Raw genomic sequence first — 24,553 nt, 5'->3', positions numbered from 1 at the left:
TCAGGCCTCGGTTTCCTCGACTGGTTTGGGGATCAGGCAATAGTGCATGTCAATAGCCTGGCGTAATGTCTGACATAGTAGGTGCTCAGTGAATAGCAGCCAGTGTTTCACTTAGAAGTACAAAGACGCATAGAGCTGTGTGAAGGCTGTACAATTAGGTCATGTAGTATAGCACCTTAAATGCCCAGGTGGCAGCCAGCTTTACCCTGATCGCTCAGGTTTCTACCTGTTTCTCCTCAGCCAGGGGTAGCACACAATGCCCATGCCACCAATTCACCACTACCGGAGTAAACAACTTCTGAGCCCTGTCTTTCCAGATTCTCATCCTGAGAGCTAGTGTGTTGACAATGATAATACAATGCAGGATTTCTAGACACATTTCATAAAACCTGGAGATGTCTACACCAACAAACTAATACACTTAGCCAGAAGGATTTACTCTGTCCAAATGAGGCAGGGTCACATTTTCTGGAGTTTCAGGTTCTTGTGATTGTTGCCAGTGGTGACAGTGTTGCTAATTTCATCATTCCGCTCATGGCGGGGTTGCCGGGTTCCTCCAAGAAGCATTGACTGGTGTCTACTATGTGCCAGATGTACACTGGGGATGCCATGCCAAAACTTGGTCTTGCTTCCCTGCCGAGGAGCCCCAATCAGCAGACCCAGGGAGAAGAAGAGGCCTCTGCTGTTTTTGTTGGAAGTTGGGGCCAAGCTCTGGGGAACTAGAAGGAAGAACAGGACATAGACAAGCATCTCTAGACCCCAGGCATCCTATCTGGAACCTTGAATTCTGGCGCCCCCACACTAATCAAGGAGCCAGGCTTGAGGTCAGCCACTTTCTTCTCTTTCAGAGCGGAATAGTCACTTTGGTCGGACCACCATTGTCAATGTCTCCACAGAGTAGGTACCTGATCCTCCTACCTCTCATTCTACTGGCTGGGGGCATTAGTGGGGAGAGAAGGTCCAGCGTGCAGGTCCATAACATGGGCACTGCTTTGCTGATAAGAAAGGCCTGGTGTCTTTAGGAACCCAGGTCTTGAGTGGGATGCCAGAATTTGCATTCTCTTGGTGGGGCGGGACTCTCGGTGCCTCAATGTCTCCATCTCTGTAACAGGAGGGACTATCTAACTAGCCACTCCTGAAGACTTAGAAGGATGGTGCTATTTGCTTAGTATGTCCAGCTCCCAAGAGACAAAGACCCTGTAGCAAGTAGAGGTTTAAGGTATTGTTTCCCTGCTCACAAAATAGGTTCAGGTCAACCCTCATATAATGGAGTGAAGCACAGACCTCGTTCCCACAGTGGAGGGACCGAGAAACTGCGCGACTTGGGTTCATGCACCACCTCTGCCATTAGCTGGCCCTGTGTCTGGGGCAGTGTATCCTCCCCAGCTGAGCTTTATTCCTCACCCGTGATTGGAGAAGAGCTGTCGGGCCTGATATCTAAGCCCCTCCAGCCTGCATGGAATCCGGGACCCATGGATTTTAACATCAGCCAACCCAACTGGTGGCTAAATCAATGTGTACTGAGCCAGATGCAGCCCTGCTGGTCCACGCTGAGACAGCAGGCCCACTAGGTGTCTTGGCCAAGCCGACTTCCTGACAGAGCTGAAGCAGCAGCTGTAGCAGGGGTGAGGGGGGATTCACACACTCCTGCCGCCCCCTCACCCCACCCCTGCCCCTCTGCCTCCGTACCCCTGCAGTCCATCAAACTCCAAAATCAGCCGAATGGGGCCATGGCTTCCTCTCACCTCCCCTTTCAGCCAGCTCCTCCCACAGAGGCTGCTAACACCAGAGCAGAGGTTACCAGTACCTCCCTGGCCGGCCACTGGTGCAAGGGGCCTACACCTTCCCGACAAGAAGTGGATCATAATAGGGCAGCAAAGAGCCCTCAACAGCCATAAATCCATACTGGCAGAGAGCTGGAATGTTCCTTAGAGACCACATCACCTTGTCCCCTCTGAGGAATCTGAGGATCGAGGTGTCTAGCTGGGTGGGGGAATGTTAGGCAGAATGTGAGGCACTGGGACAAGTGGTGAGGAGATATTTTGAACGATGCAGCCTTTCTCCTCAAACCGCACCAAATAAGGTGGGCCCTATTTCTGAATAGCCTTCCTGGCCAGATGCCAAAGCCCAAGAGCCACGTTTCTTCCTACCCCAGGGGAGGCCCAGCGAATCCGCTGGTCCCTCCTTCCTCTGGGTCTGCGCATGGCCCCGGAGTCCCTCACCGCAGAGGTGGGGCGGCCCCTCCGCCTGGCTTGCTGGGCAGCTGTGGGGGCCTGAGCCGCAGCCGCTGGCACACAACATAGTCTAGGTGCTTACGCAGCTCTGGGCTCACCTCCCCATGCTGCCACCGCGAGGAGTGACCTCAGGCAGGTCACCTGCCACTCTGGCCCTCACTTCCCTATGGGTAAAATGAAGATAGTCACAGTACCACCCTCACATGGTGTGACAGTCTAGTGAGAAAAGGTACATAAAGCACCTAGTCCCACCTGGGTCTGGTATATAGTAAGCACTCAATCAATGCCAGCCTTTAAGCTGGAGTGCGCCACCCCCTTCTTACCCCCGCCATCCCCTTCCAAGGGGCCTGAGTGTCTGGTGGAGTGACCGAAGGCACCTGAATGTCCAGGAGGCACCTGAGGGTGGTCCGAGGGGAGACTGTGTGGGGTGGGAGAGGGGATCAGGGGATATTGTGTGGGTGGGAGAGGGTGGTCAGGGGAGACTGTGGGTGGGAGAGGGTGGTCAGGGGAGACTGTGTGGGTGGGAGAGGGTGGTCTAGGGAGACTGTGGGTGGGAGAGGGTGGTCAGGGGATACTGTGTGTGGGTGGGAGAGGGTGGTCAGGGGAGACTGTGGAAGGGAGAGGGTGGTCAGGGGAGACCGTGGTTGGGAGAGGGTTGTCAGGGGATACTGTGTGTGGGTGGGAGAGGGTGGTCAGGGGAGACTGTGGAAGGGAGAGGGTGGTCTCACCCTCCTGTGTCTTGTTTCTGGCAGGAGTAAGGTCCTGTGGCTGCACAGCTGCTTCTCCTTCTTGTACTTCATCACCAACTTCATCTTCATGGCTCATCACTGCTTAGGGTTTGTACCCAAGAAGAGCTACAAGGTGAATAAGTGGAAAGAGTTACCAGATCTGCTCCCTCCCGGCTAGAGCCCATCCCCAGCTGGACCATTCCACTCCCAGCTGCAGAGGCATCCCAGCTTAGCACATTCTGCACACCTGTGGGGCACAGTCTCACCTGTGCACCCCCGCCCCCCCACCCCCCACCCCCCGCCCACAGTCCTGGTTTTAAACCACTGAAACACTTCCAAACCGGTTGGTAAATAGCTGTTCCCAGGTGCCTCCTAGCCCTGCACTCCTGCTGCCCTGGCCTCTCTCCAAAGACCCCTGGACCTCCCCACCATCCACAAACTAAAGGGTTAACAAACCCCCGGACCAACAGAAAGCCTCCATCCTAAGTGATCAGTGCTCCCTGCTGAACTGCTTGGTAGATATTTTGACTAGCCTTGCCCACTCCCACTGTGCCCAAGCTCCTTGCCTTCACAGTCTCTGAGTTCAGAGACCCCACGTCCTGCCCCACTGTCTTGGTTTGACTTACCCCCACCCCATCTCCCAAGCAGATCCTGAGACGAGGATTTGAGTAGCACTTGCTTATTTGGGAAGTGGTCCCAGGAAGGACCGCTACGGGGGTGGGGCGTGGGACTGGAAGAGAAGACGGATGGCAGATAAAAGAGAGCAGTAAGGATCAGCTCACCGCTGGGGGCAACCCATGCTTAATCCCCTGGGAGCAATGGGAATCAGAGCAGAACGTGCAGTGTGGAGTTTTCCCAGCCTAGGGGTGCAGTCCCACCAACTCCCTGTCCGTCACTGCTTGAGGGCTGCATTTGGGGGCTTTAACTCTTCTCCATGCCTTGCTCTGCACATGGACTGAGCACAGTCCCAAGACCCAAAAGAACACCCAGGCAGTGGGCAGGCACGTCACTGGTGTTTGAAGTGCGCAGGCGCCTTTGGCGGGTAGAGATGAGCGCCCGGGGACCCGGGCGGGCACCACAAGGGAAGGGGCGTGCGGGCTGTCTGGGTTCTGGTGGGGAAGGGAAACAGTGAAGAGGAGCATCCTTGGCTCCTGTCCTCAGCCTTTCAAAGGTTCAGTGGAGTGGGATCAGCTCCTTTAAGGCTGTCCTAAAGTGCTGTTTCACTTTACCCCGCCCCAGAACCCAAATCCACATATACCCCTGAAAGGTTACCCTGAATGCTTCGGCCTGCCAGCCATGGCACCCCTGATGACCAGTCTGCACTCCAGCTACTTCAGCTTTCCTTCTTGTCACGAGAAGCTTCTGCCAAGACTCCTGTCTCTTGCAGCACAGATTGTCACAAGGTTGTCACCCTGAGGCAATGGCTCAGGGAGACATTCCCCACTCACGGAAGTTTGAAGGGGTTTCCCCATCCCTTCCCCAGAGTCTTGCTCACCTCCCAACTCCCCCACCCAGTCTCGTGTCAGGGACAGCCCTAGTGATGCAGACTTCACGTGGAACAGGGGAGGTGCAGGGAGACCAGGGTCATTGCTGGGCCGTGTGTTCAGCAAGAGAGCTTGAGCGGCCCTTGCTGGTCATTGAGCTCCGGTCCTCCACCCTGGCCCTGTCTGCAGCTGCCGGCTCTTTCTCCCTTGACCACAGCCGTCCATGGCAGGGGGCACACAGCAGGGGGCAGGGGCACAGAGAATAACAGAGACATGGTTGCTGCCTGCAGCTGCTGACCTCAGGGCTGCCTGACCTCAGGACACAGGCCAAGGAAGCTGACTCTTGGCTTATCCAGGCCAGGAGACAGCCTGGTGTGAAAAGAAGGCCTACTCCAGAAGGTTCTGGGCCACACAAAGACCCAGACATCCAGGAGTCCTGTATGAGTACAGTCTTCTTTCTCCATTTGCCCTCCACATCTAGGTCACAAGGACACTGATGATCACCTATGTCCCTACAGACATTGAAGACCCAGAAATCATCATTAAGCATTTTCAGTAAGTGGGTCGGGTGGGCTGAGGTGTGGATTGCCTCCTCCCAGTAACCCAGCCTGGACCCTCATGTGGGGAGTGAGTTGGCACAGGATAGTGGGGCGAGACACACCCTGGGGGATGGCTTGCCCTGGCCTCGGCTCAGGATCAACCTTTCAGGGTGGGGGAGGCTGTGGGGCCAAAGCAGGGTTTCTGAAGTCAGGGATTTCCTGCATGGCATGGGTGTGATGGGGGATGCTAATTTTCCTTTCCCCAATTGCTCCAGCTACAGAGCCCAGGGAGCTCCTGGACCATAGTTTTCTAGAGCAGGTCATCTTGTGACATCTTTTGTGACCCAAGTTCGTAGCCCCAGGAGCTAACTATCTCTCCATGAGCAGCAATTTCCAGCTGTGCTCCCTGGCCCTGTTCAGGGTCATCTGATAAGGATGTGGTAAATCTCAGATTACCAAGGAGCAACCCTGAAGTTCAGCCTTAGGAGCAGGGGATGGATTCTCCCATCCAAGAACTGAGAACCATGGGAAGCTGAGCCACCCAGCCCTGTGGGCTGTAGCTGTGGGCAGGGGCTGGGGTGGCGCATCCGCAGCCCCACAGGTTGGCTCAGCATCTGTGTTTGTGGCTGCAGCGAGGCCTATCCAGGGTGCGTAGTGACCAGAGTCCACTTCTGCTATGACGTCAGGACCCTGATCGAATTGGATGATCAGAGGTGAGGCTGCGGTGGGGCCCGTCTGGATCTGGGGTGGGATAGAAGGGGAGGAGATGGCTCTGCTGGCCCCTGACCACAAGATCCTTCCCGCACGTTGCCCGCTGGCTGACAGGCGCCACGCGATGCGAGGCCGGCTCTACTACACAGCCAAGGCCAAGAAGAACGGGAAGGTGATGATCAAGACCCACCCCTGCTCCCGCCTGTGCTTCTGCAAGTGCTGGACCTGCTTCAAAGAGGTAACTAGCATAACTGGCACGGGCGCTGGGGGACATGGCAGAGGAGGGGTTGGGGCACTGGGTCTCCAGGCTCTGTCCAGGGTTCTGGGCAGTGCCCCTCACTCACACCCTCGGGCCCCAGGCCCCATTCGGGTCTGTTCCCATGCTGTGGCACCTGGCTCCTCCCTTCCTTTCCACCTATCCTGCCTCCCTGTTGAGCACATAGAGGAGCTGGAGACTCTCTTGGGGCCATCTCCAGAGTGACCCAGGGAGGCTTCCTTTTGCCCCCTTCTTGTCTTGGGTGGGACAACCAGAGAGAACACAATAGGCTGCTGTAGGCCACCAGGCCTCAGGCGTTCAAAGAGCTAGGACAGGAACATCTGAAGGCAGTGGGCTCCATCTTATCACCTAACCACTGTAGCTAGAAGACTTGAACACCTGCTCTGGGGCAGCACTGGACTCTAGTCATCCCTCTTTCCTGAAAATGCTGCAGACACATTCTGTCACTCCCCTGGAATCCACCCCAAGTCCAAAAGCCCCCCTGGCCCCCAACTATGCCTCACTTTCCCCAGATCTAAGAGCAGGGAGCTAACTTTGGAGTCATAGCCTCTTCTTGTTCTAGAGTTGGGATCTTGGTGCCCACCTGGGGTCCTGAGCCCTTTGCCAGGCTTCTAAGGGAGCTAGGGATGGAACCAAGGCCTCAGGCCCACTGCCCCTGGGCTGCTGAGTGGAGAGAGGCCTCGTGTCCAGGCGAGGCCTCCCTGGAGCTCTGGCCTCTCCAGCTCTGAGGACCACATCTCGCCCCAGGTAGATGCGGAGCAATATTATAGTGAGCTGGAGGAGCAGCTGACGGATGAGTTCAATGCTGAGCTCAACCGCGTTCGGCTGAAGCGTCTGGACCTGATCTTTGTCACCTTCCAGGATACCAGGATGACAAAGCGGTGAGTACTAGGGCTAGCAGTTTGCTGCGCCCAGCCCAGCCCCAGGAGTGGGCCTCTGCTTCTCTGAAACCACCCTCTTTCACCCCCATTCCAGTCAAGGGGAGGAGGAGAGAGAGCCTTTTCCAGTTTGCCATATTCTGACCTCCGCTCAACCTTGCCATGCTCCTCCCAGGCAGCCGCCATCTTGCTTTCCAGAGCATGGCCACATCTGTTTTCCCCTAGCTGCCAGGCTCAGCTTGTCTGCAGAGATGCCCAGGCCCTGGGCTCCTCTCTCTCCTATGTCCTTGCTTCAGCACAAAGGTGGTCAGAGTAGCCTTTGACCTCTTGGTTTTTCTTCCAAGACAGGAATGATACACATTTTTCTCCCTCATTACACGTGCCCCTTCTCCTCACCACAAGTGACAGAATCAGGCTAGAGAAGCTCTGCTTGCCGTTTCTCCTCTCCTACTGCAGCTGTCCCCAAGTTCATAGCCTTACAGCCTCCTCTCTCCTCTGCCCCAGCCTCTGGCAGCCCTACCTTGATAGGGACTGGATTAGGTCCACTCTGGAATGTTCTGGAAGAATCCTTAGGACTGGGTCAAATAGGTGAGAGCCCCTGAATCAGTCTCTTGAGGATTGTGGAGGCCCTTCTCTGCCTGAGGGAGCCCGATCACGCACAACACTTTGTCCTCGCCCACCCCAACCCTACAAACGCACAGTGGAACAGCCTAGAATTTAGTTGCAAACAATTGTGTGCAACTTTGCAAAAAGTCATTTACACTCTCAAATTTTTTATCTGTCAAATTTTTCTTCCCTGTCCACCTCCCAGGGTTAAGAAGGGATATGTGTTCTATAAAACACATTTAGTGCACATGTTATATAAAACAATACACCTAATAAGACAATACTCTTTATTTTCTGACTCACTGTCACTTGGTAGAGAGGATCTTAATTACAGCAGAAATGTGAATTGGAAGACCAAAGACGAGGCTCCAGTGCCAGGACCTGCCCCTCACTGGTTGTGTCTTCAGGCACCTCCATTTAGTAATCTGTACAGTTGGGATTATATTAATTGCCACTTAGCACAGTGTCGGGCACACACAAAGAACTCAATCATTGGTAGCTATTAATGTTAAGAGGAGGCTGAAATTAGTGCTCCCCTATCAACCTCAAAGAAAGAGCATGTCTTTGTGCTATCACTGCTGTTAAGGGGAAAAGACATTAACTGAGAACTGTGTGGTCCCCTGCCTTCCTGGGCAGTCCCTCCCTCTAATGCTCCAGGGACTAGGCCTTAGGAACAGCCCACCTCTAAGGTCCTGGCTTATCCAAGCCTTCAAGAATCCCCAGGAAGTGGATGAGCCCCCACTGTGGGATGGCCATGGTGGCCCTGGGACCCTGGCATGGACCCCCTCAGCCAGTCATCCTCACCCCCAGAACTCTGTCTCCTCCCCCTATCTCCGCAGCATCCAGGATGATTACAAATACATCCAGTGTGGTGTGCCCCCCCAGCAGTCCTCGGTGACCACCATCGTCAAATCCTACTACTGGAGGATCGCCCTCGCCCCACACCCCAAAGATATTATTTGGTAAGCCCCCTCTGTCCCTCCCCTCTCCTTTGAGCTCCTTTGAGACTGAAGAAGGCAACAGGGCAGAAAAGGAATTGGGGCCTGTTCTCCAATTCATTGCCCACATGTGGCTTCCGCTGGGCTGGGCCACGTCCTCTCCTAGCACCACAGCCTCTGCCCATCCCCAAGCCTGCCCCACCACAAGCGTGGAAGGCACCCAACCCTTGGGGAAAAGGTTTCCCTGCAGAAAGATCTCATGTCAATTTTTTGGCTCACCTATGGGATATATTCAGAGCCCTTACAAATGGTATGACTGAGGGAAAGGTCCAGGGCCTGTTGCATGTAGGTCTGGGCCCACAGGGCTGAATTAGACCAGGGCAGCCTGGGTCCACGGCTGGCATGCAGGAAACAGCACGTGGGCTTTGTCTCAGAGCTGGGACCTGAGGTCCTATGTGCATCTCCCTCCTCCATCCTTCCCCAGGAAGCACCTGTCTGTCCGCCGCTTCCATTGGTGGGCCCGCTTTATTGCAATCAACACCTTCCTCTTCTTCCTCTTCTTCTTCCTCACCACGCCTGCCATCATCATCAACACTATCGACATGTACAACGTCACCCGCCCCATCGAGAAGATGCAGGTGCCTCCTCTGCTCAGGCCAGGCGTGGGGGCCCCAGGGAGATGAAGGAAGAACTCAGGCGAGGATGGGATGGGGGGCCCACGGGGACGTGGCTCCAGAGCCATGTAATTAAACATGGAGGAGGTGGCGGCGGTGTAAATGGTGGCGTAGAGTTTCCTTTCTTCTAAAGGGGATGAATGCGGGCGTTGCCCATCTTAGGGACTGGGGCTGGAGAGGAAAGGGAGAGTGGAGGGCTGCAGGCAGGTTCTGGGGTGTGTTTGGGGGGGATGGGTGGTCCAGTCAAGTGTGGGCTGGGAGGGCTTCTTTAGATTGGGTCACCCTAGGCCAGCTAGAGCTACAAAAGGTGCAGCAGAGGGTGTGGCAAGTGTGACAGCTTTGTTCTCCCCACCTTCTGTAGAGTTGGGGGTCCCTAGGTTGAGGGATAGGGTTGAGAGTGGGGAAGAGAAAGGTAAGTTCCAACACAGCTCTCCAAGAGAAGTGGGACCTCCAGAGCTGTCTCCACTTCCCTCACTTCCAGACACACCCACTCCAGGCTGGGAGCGCTCGGCCCTGCAGGAGCTGTCCCTGAAGGGAGAGGATGCTTCACACTGACGGGGGAGTTCAGAGGAACTGAACTGGCCCATTTCCAAATTGTACAACCTCACGCCTATTATAATGGGCGCCGAAGGCCCCTCCTTCCGTATTATCCCCATCCCTATTCCAGCACCACACACACACACACACACACGCACGCACACACACGCACACACGCATACACACCACTTCTGCTGCTTACTTTTGCCCTCCTGTGTCAGCTTCACAATAGGCCCCAGGCAGGAGCACCGCACCACAGCTCCCTGGGGATTCTTCCTTCACATCTTCCCCCATTTCCGCCACTTCTCACACATCACGATAAAGGCAGTGTCATCTCCCTGAGGTATGAAACATGAGTGACAGCAGTGGGCTCTGGCCTTAAGGTGAACTCACTGGGGGAAGCCCAGGCTGTTCCCCCAGTGACCTCAGCATAGAAGGCCTGTGCCCCTCGGGGATGCCACTTGACCTTGGGGTATCAGCCTCTGCCCGCCCCTAGCCAGGCAGACCTCTGACCCAGGAAGACGGGCGAGAAATGCCAGGCCCACTGCGCAGCCTCAGGGAAACCGGCCTGCTCTGGGACTGAGCTGGAGGAGAAGAGGCCAGGGGTATGGGAGAAGGCAGGGGTGGCCTAGAAGGGGCAGGGGTGCTTCTTGCATTGATGTCTCTCTCTCCTCCTCTGCTCCGCCCCTACAGAACCCCATCGTGACCCAGTTCTTCCCCTCCCTGATGCTGTGGGCCTTTACAGTGATATTGCCTCTGATTGTCTACCTCTCTGCCTTCCTCGAGGCCCACTGGACCAAGTGAGCTGCTCTTCACCCAGCCCTTCCCCTGCCCAGCCTGGTGCTCGGGGCTCCCATCTGGCATAAGGAATGGAAGTGATATGGGATGGCTTTGATACCCGAAACCATCCCGAGAGAGGGGACCGGGTTGTCTCTGGGCTTCTGGCCTCAGGGATGCTGAGATGGGGCCAAAACCAAGCTCTCCTTTGAGTGCTTCCTCAGCCTGCAGCCATGCACTGAGAGGATGGAGCTGCAGGCAGAGGTGGGCAGTGCCAGGAACTCCAGGCAGAGGGCACTGGATGAGAGGAAGAGAGCAGGACTTGTCTGGAGAACATCGAGAAGGCTGCTTTGGCTGCAGCAGAGGAGCCATGAACTCAATCTGACTGTAGACCCAAGTAGCCCACACAGTGCCCCCATTTTAAACAATCAGGAGCAATTTCCCATGTTAGCCCTGACAGGTCCATGGTGGTAGCTATTTGGGTAGAAAGTATTTGTCATATCCTTGGGCAGGTGGACTTGCTTCGGCCTGAAGGCTGCATGGGTCTCAAAAATTATTTCCTGCACCAAAATTTCTACCATCCTACCAGGCAGTAAGCCAGGAGGTTTGTCCTCACAGAAATCCTTACTGTTTTTTCCTCTGGCCAAGGACAGGGACTTTTGTTGATTATTGAAACTCTGCAGGCATTCTGAATATCATTGGTAATGTCCCTTTAACAGAGATGTCAAATATATGGCACATTTGTCCCCTCCCTCCCCTTCCTGTGCCCAGGGCAGACATCACTAGTTGATCATGCTGTTCTTTCCTGCTGCTCTCCGCCTCAGCACAGCTCACAGTGCTCCACGGAGATGGCATTGGTTTGCACTATTAAACCAATTTTCTAAGCCAAAGTGGCTGTCTCTCTCTGCTTCTTCATTCTGTAGTTAGGCTTTTGGTTCTTATCATGTCTCCCTCTGTTTCCTTCTAGATCAAGTCAGAATCTGATCATAGTGCACAAGTGCTACATCTTTCTGGTGTTCATGGTGGTCATTCTGCCCTCTATGGGACTGACCAGGTACCTCACCTCGTTATCCCTCCTCTCAGCCAGGCTCCCCCTAGAGTTGGAACCTCCTCTTTCAGATACCGTAGGCCTACCTGTGGTTGCTGCAAAGCCATTCCTCAAATGACAGTCCAGTGCCTGTCATGAGCCTAGCATGACCCAGGTATCACGCGAACGCTAAGTGTCAGCCATGAACTCTGCCCTCAAAGAGCTTATCATCCAGCTGGGGAGACAAGGCATGCCCACCAGCTAACTGACAGCCCAAGGCGGGGAATACGCAGCCAAGGTGCAGTAGAAATTCAGAAGAGGGAAAGAGCACTGGGAGAAATGGCTGGCGAAGGTTTGCTGGACGAAGTGGCCTTGAGCTGAAAGGCCAAAAAGTTAGGGGCAGGGGTGGCCCAGCATTAAGAAGGAGGAGAGGCAGTGTGGACGGGCCAGCTGGAATGTTAGAATGCAGGAGTCTTTGGTGATTGGGCAAAGGATGGAAGGAGGGAAGCCAGGCCAAGAGGAATTGAACCCCAGGCCTTAGCTTATAAATTCATTAACTGAAGGGCATGCCTTGTTCTCACTTCTAGTTTGGATGTCTTTCTCCGCTGGCTCTTTGACATCTACTATCTGGACCAGGCTGCCATCAGGTTCCAGTGAGTACTAGAGAGCATGTTCCAGGTGTACCCCCAATGTATACTGGGGCTTCTGTGGGCTCACACCAGGTGGATATGTGTATCCTTTATCTGCTCACACAGGTAGAGATGAATGCATGTAAACACTCCATTAGGCAGCCTCTTCACCTTTCCTGTGCCAGATTGCCCCTTTGGCAATCTGGTAAAGCCCAGGACCCCTTCTCTGAATGAAGTTTTTGAAATAACTGTAAATTCACAGGAAATTGCCCCAAAAATGTCCTGTGTACCCTCCATCCAGTTTCCCCCACTGGTAACATCTTACATAACTATAGCACACTATCACAACCAGGAAACTGACACTGATACAATCCACAGAGCTTATTCAGATGTTGCCAGTTTTACATATACTCTGAGTAGAGGTCTTTAAACGTGCAAAATACGTGGATTACAAAGAAAACCAATTATACTGAAATATAGTTATCAAAATATTTTAAAAATCAAACTTGTAACAATCTTTATTAACACATTTAATAACAGGACAATGCATTTTAAATCTAGGCAAGCTAAAGTTACATTTTATTGTTTTAAAGACATCATTGTGAAAACTGATGTTACTTAGCTAAAAGAAGAATATTAAATTGGAGCAGTTGGGAAGACCTTTGACAAGGCAACGTGCAGGTCGTGTTGACAACCAGCCAATTTCAATTTTTTGGTTTTTAGGGTAACCAGTGTTGGAAACCTAGTTTTCAAAGATGTAATGTTGCAAACAACACGCAAGATTTCATAGCTTGCTTTATAGGGCAAGGACCAGAATGCTTCAAGGTTTCTGCAGTCAACTATAATTGTAATAAGTTGATTTTTCTGTTTCCTCCAAGATGAATGGGTTCATCTTTGGCTAGGTCAATGTCTTCAACGCTGTTAATATATGAGAAAGGAAAGAATTGTGAGTCCATGGCTCAGCTTTGATGCCATCAAGAAAGAATAGTTTTTGAAGGAGTTCTGGAATATGTCCAGGGGCTCACAGATTTCTCTTTCCATGGAAGTTGAAAGAATTGTGTAGATGGGGACACTGGGAAGCAACAGAGATGTCCGGGTCCCTAATGTGAGAACAGGCAGCTTGGCCATTAGGCGGCTGAATGACTCCTAGTGGAAGTTGCAGATACATAAAATACAGGTCTGCAGATAGGAAAATGTCAATCATATGTAATAACCACCATCAATTTGAAGTGATGAGCCCAAATGATCATCAGCAATAGACGTCAGCAATAACTACATCTGACTTCAATTGGTGACGGACGCACAGCCACGGCTGACACTGCTGTGGTTTGATGCCCACGTTCTTAATTGAAGGAAATGCTAAATTGTAGTTAGAGGTTAGTGAAAATAAAGATATATTTTTTGCCCTGTTCAAGGTCACATATCCCCAAAATTGTACTCATGGGCTCTCCAGGGTCTGGAGACCCAGGTCAAACACCCTGCTTTAGATCAGGCCAGTGTATGGTATCTCCTAACACATCCACACTTTATGTAGACCATCCCCATCCCTGCTCAAAGGGCCGCTTGTTAAACTGGGCTGGGAGCACACATATATATGAAACTTATTCCCCTGTCTCTACCTCCATCCCTCGTCCCCACTCCCTCGGTTCCTTTCCTCTCTCTCTCTCTCCTCCTCCCTCCCAAATCTCTGCTCTTTCCCTCTCCCCCGGCTTCTGTGGCTGTCTTCCATTCTCCCTCCCCCGCCCCACACGCAGGTGTGTGTTCCTGCCAGATAATGGCGCCTTCTTCGTCAACTACGTGATCACGGCAGCTTTGCTAGGCACAGGCATGGATCTATTGCGCCTGGGGTCTCTCTTCCTGTACAGCACCCGCCTCTTCTTCTCCAGGTCGGAGCCAGAGAGAGTCCACATCAGAAAGGTGAGGGCCAGGCGCTTCCCTGAGCACAGGCCTGGAAGTTTCCCTGGGAGGGTGTCAGGAAGGGAGCCTGCTGGAAGCACTGAGGGCCCTGAGTTGGGAGGCATGGTGCAGCAGGGTGGGTAGGTCTTGGATGCCAGGGTTGGAAGGAAGGCTGCCTCCAGGCCTAAGCTGCCCCCCAGCTCCCAGGGGATGAACAAGGAGCCACAGAAGCAACCAAGTCAAGGGACCAGGCCACCTTGGGGTAACCCCTGCCTTCTGCCCCAGAACCAGGCCATCGATTTCCAGTTTGGGCGAGAGTATGCATGGATGTTGAACGTCTTCAGCGTGGTCGTGGCATACAGCATCACCTGCCCTATCATTGTCCCTTTCGGTGAGTCATCCCTGAGGCCACCCAGGGCTTCACACCCTCCAACTGGGAGGAGTTGTTGATCCCCACAACATCAGGCCACCTCCTGGAGCGTGAGGAAGCCTGGGACAGATTGTTAGCAGGGTGGGGAGGTGCCAGGGCCAGGGCCAGGTCAGGGGGGCTCAGGTTGGATGGCTGTGTACATAGGATGTTTGTTGAGTGAATGCGTCTTCACCAAACTGGCAGAGTAGGATCTAGGGGCTCAAGGTAATCTACTGGTCTCAGAGGTTGGCACCACAGGGCACCCACAGCCTTGGCCCTTGCTGCTCTGACAGACCTGAATCTGGCTTCTCAGGCCTGTGGGGGCCTTGGGACAGCACAGGTCCTGACTGTGGAAGCAGCCACTGAGTGTGCCTCCATCTTCCGGCCCCCCAGGGCTGCTCTACCTGTGCATGAAGCACATCACGGACCGCTATAACATGTACTACTCCTACGCACCCACCAAGCTCAACGAGCAGATCCACATGGCCGCTGTCTACCAGGCTATCTTTGCGCCACTCCTGGGTCTGTTCTGGATGCTGTTCTTCTCCATCCTACGATTAGGTAGGTACCAAGCTGGCCTGGCCACGGCCTCTGCCTGTCCCCACTGCTCTGTAAACCCCTCAACAACTCTGTCAGAGCATAAAAAGCCGGGGAGGAGCAAGGTGCTGCTCATCGAGCATGGCCGAGCCCAGTGGCTTCTCTAGGCCTAGAGGGCTTGTATTAGAGACTCAGCAGACCTTTGAAGCTAAGAGGAGGGCTTGGACCAACGTGGTCCAAATGGTGTGCATTGTGGTTTATAACCCTCAGGACAAGAAACATCGTGCTCCTTCATTCTAACTCGAGGCAGGCAGGAAATAAAATATTAGCTAACAGACTCAATTCCCATGACATTCCCCCTGGGATCCTAGAAGATGCCTGGTCTCATGGGCTGCCAAAACCTGGAGGGGGATGCCGAGTATGTCCCAGCGGCCAGCATTTCCCCTAGTCTTGGCTGCACAAAGCTGCTGTCTCTGCCCAGGCGAGCTCAGAGACACCCTCACAGTGGAAGTCCCCACAGGCCACAGACCGGAATCCCCTCTGAGGCAAGAAGCTCACACTGACCTCCCCATCCTCCCTCCTCCCCCTAGACTGTTTTCTGTCTCCCCCACACACACTGGCCTTCCCTCAGGGACATTGACCTTAACCTTCTCAGAGGAGTGGAGAAGGGAAAGTCTGTATTTTCTTATTCTCCCTGTCACAATGGCCTCTGTCAACAGTCAGCTCTCTGTTATTTGTGTGCATTATCTATTTGTTGACATCCCCAATTTCTTATCTCCTCAGCCTTCCCCTGCCACCTGGCAGACTTCATTTTTTTTTTATCATGCTTTCTTCTTGGTATAAAGGACTACGTGTTTATTATTAAAAACAGGAAAAATTGAAAGATCAAAATTTGAATGACCCATCCTCTCACCCAGAGCCTGATGTCTTTTGCTCCCAGACCTCATTCTGTGCATTTGTTTTGGGGGAGGGGGCAAAGCAGGGGAGAGTTTATTGATTTATCATTACTTTACAAAATTGTGATATCCATTTTATGACATTCAGTCCTGTATCCTGAGTTTCTTCACTGAACATTATGTTCTGAGCAACTTCCTGTGTTATTAAAATACTATTTGAGCCCATGCCTTTTAACGGCTGCACTAAATTCCGTCCATTTTAGTCAGTTCTCCACTGTTGGATAGTGAGGTTTACCATTTTTTGCTATTATAAAAACACAACGCTAAGCATCGTTATTCAGTAACCTCTGACTATCAAGACTGATTTTTAGTATTACCTAGTTAGACGACTACTGCCATGAAAAAGTTACCAAACATCCCCAAATGAAATGTAAATTGATGTTTAAATTCTGGATTGCTTTTCAGTGCCATTAGCACAGATAACAGAGCATGCTCACTTCAGAAGGGCTTACAAGGCAAAGTGTGGGTCCAAGATTGTATTTTGGGGCAGTGGCATAAATAAGTAACTCAAAGGTACTTCCCAGGGACCGTGAGATGGGAGGTTAACTGATGGGTCAAGAAGGACATGTTTAGTGGGCACTTAACTGGATATTTAAGTCAATTAAAATTTTTTTTCATGGAAGCCACAAGATGCCAAATTCTAAACTGGTCAAATAGAACAGATGGATAATATCATTGTGTCAGGCTCATTGATCCCAGTTGTTAGGAGCAGAATTGGGCAAGGCCCTCTGCCCCAGGCTCTAAGCCCCTCCAGAGGTGCTGAGGTGGTCCCCAGGCATCTGTCAGTCCGAGTGGCATCTCAGCTGGCAGACTCCTACCCATAGCTCCAGTCCTCGAGCACCAAGCCCCACAGCCTTTTCTTCTCCTTGGCAGGTCCGCTCCACACCATCACCTTGTTTTCCCTCTCCACTCTTATCGTTTCCGTGATAATTGCCTTCCTTGGCACTCTTCTGGGGAAGCTTCGGAGGGCATCTGACTATGAGGTGAGTTGCCAGCCTGCCTTTCCTCCACTGGTTATCCCTGGCCCCTGGGGGACACAGCTCTGGGACAACCTTCTGACCTGGGCACCTACCGCAACATGGAGCTGAAAGGTTCTTGCCTTTCTCTCTGGTTATGAGGTGTGCAAACTTAGTGTGCATGTGTGTGCCTGTGTGTGTGTCCTTGCACTGGCCCCCAGAATGACACTTCACGGGGTGGGGAAATTAAGAAGACAGCTGTCCTCTCCTCTTCCCCCCTCTGACACCTCCTCCAAACAGCAGGCTGCCAGCTCATCCTCCTACGACGTGAGCTTGTCCAGCCACTGAGCTGTGAGCACCATTCCAAGGGGTGGAGGGTTGAGAGAGAAGACAGATGAAAGAGTGAAGGGTGGGGGTGGTAAAGGATGATGACCTGGGATGGAGGGATAGTCATCACACTTTTAAAAATCCCAGGATATTGAACTTGAGGCTGTCTGGAGGGGAGGCATGGCTCTCTGGGCACCATACCTCTTTCAGGTCTTTGCCAGTGGGGCCCAGCCAATTATTGGAGAGGGGAGCCAATCCATGCCCACTGAGAGCCATGCCACTAATGCTGTGTGCTCTAGATCAGCATTTCCCAAAGTGGGGTGTCTGTACAGGCATACCAGAATGATTTCCAGTGGACTATAACATTATTTTTTATTTTTCATGGTTACACATTTATTTTTCTAGTTAACCTTCTGCTTATGGCAACTGACACAGATTTTCTGTTTATAATAATGAATTGTTTCCTTTTTAAATAAATTTATATAAAGAAAAGAAAGTTGATTTAAAGCACTAGCATCCTGCTGAGTCAGAGGAGGCTGCCTCTTGGAAAAGGATCTTCTTGCTTCTAGTGGCCCCGTATCTGGGGCCCTGAGCACAGGTGCCCACTGCCCTCTCTAGCTGTCCCCCCTCCTCCATCCCTTGGCCTGAGTGCCATGCTAGTGAAGGACCAGAGTGAACAACACCTCTGGCTCTGTCTTCCCAATACAACCATGTCATGTGATCTGGTTGCCCAAGTGTCCACTCTAGAGAAGGAAGATGACAGGGGATCGAGACCGTATTGCTTTAGGGAACCTAGACCCTTATCTTGTTCCTGAGATAGAGGGGAAATTCCGGGAGGAAAGAAGAAAGAGTTGAAGTCAAAGCTTTTCCTAGAGTTAAAGCAGGCTCATCTTTGAACCCCAATCCCAACCCTGCTTACTTCTTCCCATTATGGTCCTTGGGAATGGAACATTCCAGAGGATTCTCCTTAGTATCCCAGTCCTCTCTCTGTGCCCCTGGGCTTCTGCCTTACCAGCTGGGCTGCAGGTATGGAAAAACTAAAGATGAATTGAGTTTAAGGGGAGCAAGGGGCCCAGGTGCAGGGTCCAGGCTCCTCTGGATGTGGAGAGGGAGGGGGCAAAGGGCAGACACCCCCATTCTGTGACCTCCCCATCTCTCCCCCATGCTGCAGCCCGAGGAGGAGATGGAGACCGTGTATGACATGGAGCCAAGCAGCACCTCCTCCACACCCACCTCCCTTGTGAGTCAGTGTCTTCACCCTGGGGGACAGGTCAGGAGGGAGGTGCCTACAGGGGTGGGCTACTCCAGCAGCGTTGTGGGGGGCACCAGCATGTAGTGCACACCCTGGGTATTGGGAGGAGATGGGGCCTCTGGGCTCCCTCCTCTGATGCAGCAGGACTTGGCCCAGGTCACATTGCTGCCGTGGCCCTGGCTGAAGGGCCGGGAAGATAGAAGATCCAAGATTTCCCCGACAGACTCTAGAAGGATCTCAGAGAGGAAGAGAAGTGTCAGGGTGAACCCAGCCACAGCGAGCTCAGTCGTGTAGACGCAGGGACATGCTGGGGCTCGGCCTCAGGACCGAAGGCTGCCTCCAAGGGCACAGGTGCCAGGCAGAGCGACGCAGACAGAGCTGCAGGGAGCTATTGGAGGTCTGCACTAAATGGTAAGGCAGGGGCCACGCCGGATGTGTGAGCCTGTCAGCAGGTGAAGAGACGAGGCAGGACTCAGACTGCAGGGGTCCAGCAGGCTGGGAGTTGGCTCCCACACCATGGCTCAGCCTGGAAGGGCACGAGCACTCGCCCACATCCCAGCCACAAGCGTGGATCCAGGGCCACTGATGCGTGCACTGAGCTGGGTACCGGGTCGGCCCATGTCCCGCTGCCAGGGCGCCTTGGAGGAGCACTGAAGAAGGGCACCAGCCAGCCTACGCACTCAGGGAAGGCTTCCCAGAGGAGGGGACATCTAATCCGACTCCAAGAATGGGAGTAGGGGTTGCCAGGTGGAATAGGGTGTGGGGGAACAGCATTCGAGGAAGAGGATCAGCCTGTGTAAAGGCCCAGAAGAGAGAATCTGGAGTGTTTGGGGAACCGAAAACAGTTTGTGCCCTGGTGGAAATGCAGAGTGGGTGGCAGGGCCCAGTGAGAGAGGAGGCTGAGTTGGGTGAAAGTACATAGACACAACAGTGGGTGGACATGCCCACTCTCGGTGCACTGAACTACAGGTCTGCCTCACTCTGAAAAAACCATACATAGAGGAACAAATTGTCTCTGGGAGGTGGCAGGGGAGAAGGAGCTTCAGTACTGGAGAAACTACAAAGGTTTCAAAGCAGGAAAGTCTCTCTTCACATAGCATCTCCCCTGGGGCCCGTCCAAGATGACCCCTCTGGAATATTGTTAGCAATCAGTTATTGAAATCTTCTTAGGAACCTGAGCACTTTGTCATTCTCACCCTTGATCTTTATGATAAACTCACACAGTAGGTGTGTTTATCCTCATATTACTGATGGGGAAACTGAGGCTCAAAAAGGTCAATAAATTTAGACCCCAGGGCACTACTGAGCAAGGAAGAGGCAAAGCAAAGTTTGAAGCAGATCTCTCTGACTCTAAAGCCTGAGCTTAAAAACAAAATTACTGGGATGGATTTTTTTAATCTTTCATTATTACAACAGTGGTATATGAATACTGTAGATCATTATGGTGAAAAAACAGATAAGCAAAAATAAGAAAATAAAAAGTCCATATTCTCACCACCCAGAGATGACCACGGATACCTTAGTGTATATTCTTTCAGGCATATATATAATTTTTGGTAAAATGAAATAATACTGCATACTGTTATATAACCTGCATTTTTTAGCTAACAATCTTCATCTTTCCGTATATATAAATTTTTACCTCTTCGAATACCCAATCCATATTCAAATTGCCCTAAGTGTTCCAGAAATATCTTTTACAGCTTGTCCAAACCAAAGTCAAGTCCAGGCTCTGTGCTAGATTAATCTGGCACCTGTGCATGTCCCTATAATTCTAGCATCATCTCTTTGTTATGACTTATTGGAGAGACCAAGCCAGTAGTCCTGAAGAATGTCCCATCTTCTGGATTTTTCTGGCTGTTTCTTCATGATGACTTACAGCAGCTTCCACCATCTCCTGTATTTCTTGAAAATTAGAAGTTAGATCCAAAGTTTTGATAGATTCAAGTTCAACACTAGGGGCTAGCACACCTTGCAGGCAGTGCTGTGCATGACACCAGGAGATACATAATACCCCACTTATTCCCATTAGTGATGCTAAAGTGACTCCCTGATTCGGGGGATGACAGCTGGCTTCTTCCCTTGTTCAGTTACCATTTTTCCCCTTACGACCAAAAGGTCATCTATGGGGTTTACTTTGGCCTTATGCAACTGTCTAGATTCTTCTGTGGGAAAAGTGTTCCCTCATCAATGAAGGCTGCTTGGTTTCACTGAAATGAATTCCTAGAGGAAAGGTTTAATTCTATTCCATAATTACCTATTTTCAAAATAAAGAGTTGGCTTAAAAGCCACTTCAAAAGATGACAAACAGTCCTGTCCCTAGTCCTTCTGTGTCTTTCTATTCTGCTGCCCTCCCAGGCATTCCTGGAATCTGTCTTCGATTTGACAGGTCACATGACCAAGACCTCAGAGCGCAGTCTCAGTTTCAAATCCTGATTCACAGGCCAACCAATGACACAGCCCGAGGGAGTTGTGGATGCACCTCTGAAGCTGTATTAGAAAGTGCACTAGCTCAGGAATGGGGGTCTCTCCAGACCCCAGAGTAAGGGAGCCTTGTGTCATCTCCCCTGGGTTCAGCCTGACATGGAACCAAGAATGAATGGAAGATGTGCTGAAGGAACAGGGGGCTAGGAGTTAGGAGACCTGCACTAATTAGCTCTAGGAGCTCAGAAATGCTCATTAAATGATCAGGAGCACCTGGGCGGGTGGGCTGGCTAGGACTCCAGTGGCTGGGGAAGAAGGAAGGATCCGTGGCTTAGAGCGGCAGAGGCTCTAGAGGTGGGCATGAGGGGAAAGGGTATGGCCCAGATGTGACCTCGCCCCTGTCTCCCCTCTCTGTCCCGAGCAGCTGTACGTGGCCACCGTGCTACAGGAGCCAGAGATGAACCTGACTCCAGCCTCCTCCCCGGCCCGGCACACCTACGGCACCATGAACAGACAGCCGGAAGAGGGAGAAGAAGAGAGTGGTGTGAGGGGCTTTGCAAGGGAGCTAGAGTCAGCCCAGTTCCAGGAAGGGCTGGAACTGGAGGGCCAGAGCCAGTACCAGTGACCAGGACCCGAGGCCTCCACCTGGCGACTCCAGTTGGAAGTGGCGGCCAGGGAAGGGCCCGGCAGAGGGAAGCAGGAGGGCAGCCCGGACCTCCCCACTACCTCCTGCAGACTTTGGGAAGGCCCCAGCGGAAACATCTACCACCCTGGCTATTGGCTGCATGGAGGCCCCGACCTGCTGACCAGCTAGAACGGGAGGTGCTGGGCAGTGCACAGGGACCCCGGGATGGGATGGAGGATACAGGCAAGCAGCACATCTTAGGAGAGGTAGCTGAAGCCCTCGGCACAGAGACTGAAGGCTGGGGGGCCCTTCTTGGGGTCAGGATGGAGAAGATGTGCTTAAGGGAGGAGCAGAAAGAAGACCATCGAAGACTCTCTGGGGTCTTCACCACCCTTCCACCAGCTGCCGTGCCAGGGAGCTTCTGCTGCTGCTCTTACCCCTCCCTCCACCACCACTCCTGGCCCATCCCTCCCCTGCAGTCTGAGGAAGCAAAGGTATGTGTGCTGGGCCTCATTGATAAGACCCAGATGACCACCTCATCCAGGTTTCCCTGCATGAGGGTTGAAAAGAGAAAGTTTCTGTGCCACCTGGGGCAAGGGGCAGCTAAGACCATAGGCCTGAGAGGAGGTGACTGAAGCCCTTCCTTTTCTTCTGCCCCTCATCAGGTGTCCCCAGGAGTAGGGTAGAGGCCCTACTCCTTTCTATTCTTGCAAGGGTAGCTGGGACATGGTCACTCGGGGCTCATTAAACGGGACCTGTGTGCATTTTGATGAAGGCAACCTCGGCTGGTTACTATAAGGTGGGAGGGGCAGAGGCAGAATTCATGGGGTGGGGGTCTTCTCCCAAAACACTGAGTGACGGGAAACCAGATATACCTCCCCATGCCCCAGGGCCTAATGAGAGGGCCCCAAGGTCAAGGATGTGGCCACTCAGAGCTGCCCCTGCCCCATACCCACCTAAGTGCCTGAGCCCCAATGTGACCAAGGGGGGGTGACAGCTTAGGGTAGGAAGCCAATGCTTTGAACTAAAGGTACTGGCCATTCCCTAGCCTCCAAGTAGGACCCTTCCTCTCCTCTTGGGGGCCTCTCTACACCCTGGACTGAAGACCATTCAAGTGGCCTCCAGCGTGGTTCTGACTCAGATACGCTGCTGGGGGTGGGGCGGGGCGGGGGTGGGGCCTACACCCTCCGTGGAGAGGCCCTTTCTGGCAGAGTAAGTCTGGCCTCTCAGGGCTGCCACCACCGGAGGCCTGGAGGAGCCAAATCCTGAGTAGGAACAATGCTGGTGACACCCAGCACCTTTGCCACAGGCAGGGGGGTGCAGGCCTCTGCCTCTGGGGACAGGCCCCCATCAGGACCACCAGGCAGCCCCGCGGGGGAGGACACAGAGAAGGGCCGGCTGGGGCCTCATGGACCAGAATGAGCCAAGTCGAATGGGGTCTGCGTGCTCTAGAGCTCTTCTGAGCTCCCTCCTCCAAAGGTCTGGGTCCCTGCAGCCAAGCTGCTGAAGGTGGGCCCCAGGCTCACCTCACCTGGGCGTTTCCCAGCGGGTCGCAGACACATGGGTGCCCCTGATCTCAGATCACCTGGGCCTCGTCCCTGCTCCACCCTTGCCCACATCCCAGCTCCAGAAGCTCCAGGCTTCACCCTAGATGAAAATAGTGCTCGAGGGGTAAACATTGCCATCCTCCCAGGGTTTGGCCTAGACTTTGGCATGAAGGATCTTTCCAGAGAGCTTGAGTCAGCTGGGGAGGAGGCAGTCTCTCCCACTCCTTGTCCAGCTAAGAATAAGGAGGAAATTATACCCAGCCAGTCCCTCATTAACCCTGGCCCTAGCCTTTCACCAGCCAACAAGAGGAAGGGTCTTTTCTAGAGCAGAGTGGTCAGGGGTCCAGCAGGGAGCTCCAGGCCCAGCCCGACCCCCAGAATGTGCACGTGGTGTGTGGTGGGGAGAGTTCTGCCAGGAGCTGGCCTGCAGGCTCTCTCTCGCTGGGCACTACTTGCTGGCACCTCCCCCGGTCTCTGCAGCCCCCGCTGGACTGTTCCTGCTGCTTCCACCACCGTCCCTCCTCTGTCCTCCCCCTGCCCACCTGGCAGCCTGTGGAAGCTGCATATGGAAAGGGACGCAGTGGATGACATGGCAGCATGGCTGGGCGGGCTTCCCCCTCTGAAGTTAGGTCCAGTGCAGTCTGGTTCTGAGAGAAAGTGGTGCGACTATTGGGAAACTTCCAGAGTCCACTCACTTCTCTACTCTTTCTGGAGACCCAGGGCAACTGGCAAGGCCCCACCACAGCCGTTTGACCTCCCATGGTCACTGTGGGGGGGGGGGGGCATGCTTTGGCTTCTTACGAACCATGTCCAGGCCCTCCCCAGGCCCCTTCCCTCCGGCCTGCTCTCTCAGCCCACACCTGTCTCACCCGTTGGCTCCACCTGCTACCATCCCACCCTACCCCACCAGCCCGCCTCCCAGCTGCCCCTCCCCCATCTGTCCACCAAAGCACCCCATCTCAAACTTGATCCTTTCTGGAGGGAGCTGCCTCTGGTGGGGGAGACCTGGTATTGCCTAGAGCCTCTGAGAAGTGCCCCACTGGGCCTAGAGCAGCTCCATGCCTGCCTGCCTCTTCCTCAGATGCTTCTGGAAGCAAAGTGCCTATCAGCAGCATTGCATCCTCTGGGGACCCTGGTGAGGGGGGTGAACTTCCCTTGGCCACCACCACTAAAGGAATGTGCCAGAATGCCGAACCTTCTTCTTATTAATGCTATGACCGTGCCTTGAATAAACAAGTCCTCCCAACCTCTGCTGGCCTGTGCCTCTGCATCTGGAATGGCCCAGCGGGGCCTTCCCTCCACCTGGAAGGAGCCGGAACTGCTAAGGGATGAACCTTCCTGAGGTTGCCAGGCTGGAGCATCACACCTTGCTTCGTGGCTTTAGGCCCTGGGGCCAGAGCTGCCCTTTCTGGGATCCCCTCACCCCTAAGCCTTCCCTGGTCCACGTTCTCACAGGGGAAGGCCTGGCAAGTGCTGCCTGGACTGCTGGAGAGATAGGAAGTGAATATGCCTCATTCTTTTGCTGTGGATGCTCTGAGAGCTCCATGAGCAGCAGGGGAGAACTTGCTAGTCTGTGAGCTACTCA

The 24,553-nt window shown here is 53.3% G+C and overlaps 1 protein-coding gene across 7 annotated transcripts in view; it reads left to right on the top strand.

Moving 5' to 3' along the window:
• Window positions 1–22,580, top strand: part of TMEM63C (transmembrane protein 63C) — a 110,013-nt gene extending 87,433 nt beyond the window's left edge. For 5 of the 7 annotated variants that reach the window (XM_087448143.1, XM_087448144.1, XM_087448140.1 and 2 more), the window contains exons 10-26: window positions 849–897; window positions 2,987–3,095; window positions 4,928–5,001; window positions 5,618–5,698; window positions 5,811–5,934; window positions 6,721–6,854; window positions 8,297–8,419; window positions 8,880–9,033; window positions 10,300–10,406; window positions 11,351–11,437; window positions 11,998–12,063; window positions 13,794–13,956; window positions 14,221–14,326; window positions 14,738–14,905; window positions 16,711–16,820; window positions 18,292–18,360; window positions 21,221–22,580. In XM_087448143.1, the coding sequence (XP_087304269.1) occupies window positions 849–897; window positions 2,987–3,095; window positions 4,928–5,001; window positions 5,618–5,698; window positions 5,811–5,934; window positions 6,721–6,854; window positions 8,297–8,419; window positions 8,880–9,033; window positions 10,300–10,406; window positions 11,351–11,437; window positions 11,998–12,063; window positions 13,794–13,956; window positions 14,221–14,326; window positions 14,738–14,905; window positions 16,711–16,820; window positions 18,292–18,360; window positions 21,221–21,421 (1,925 nt within the window). In that variant the 3' untranslated portion in view covers window positions 21,422–22,580. Of the gene's footprint in view, window positions 1–848; window positions 902–2,986; window positions 3,096–4,927; window positions 5,002–5,617; window positions 5,699–5,810; window positions 5,935–6,720; window positions 6,855–8,296; window positions 8,420–8,879; window positions 9,034–10,299; window positions 10,407–11,350; window positions 11,438–11,997; window positions 12,064–13,793; window positions 13,957–14,220; window positions 14,327–14,737; window positions 14,906–16,710; window positions 16,821–18,291; window positions 18,361–21,220 lie in introns of all 7 variants that reach the window. The other 2 variants (XM_087448146.1, XM_087448145.1) reach the window with 2 other exon arrangements.
• Window positions 22,581–24,553: the final 1,973 nt, after the last annotated feature.

Source organism: Ceratotherium simum, chromosome 24, assembly GCF_057802395.1.
Source record: "Ceratotherium simum simum isolate JZ-2026a chromosome 24, ASM5780239v1, whole genome shotgun sequence".
NCBI classification, from domain to species: Eukaryota; Metazoa; Chordata; class Mammalia; order Perissodactyla; family Rhinocerotidae; genus Ceratotherium; species Ceratotherium simum.
Note: the sequence above shows the minus strand (reverse complement) of the source record. Positions and strands in the feature narration are given on the sequence as shown.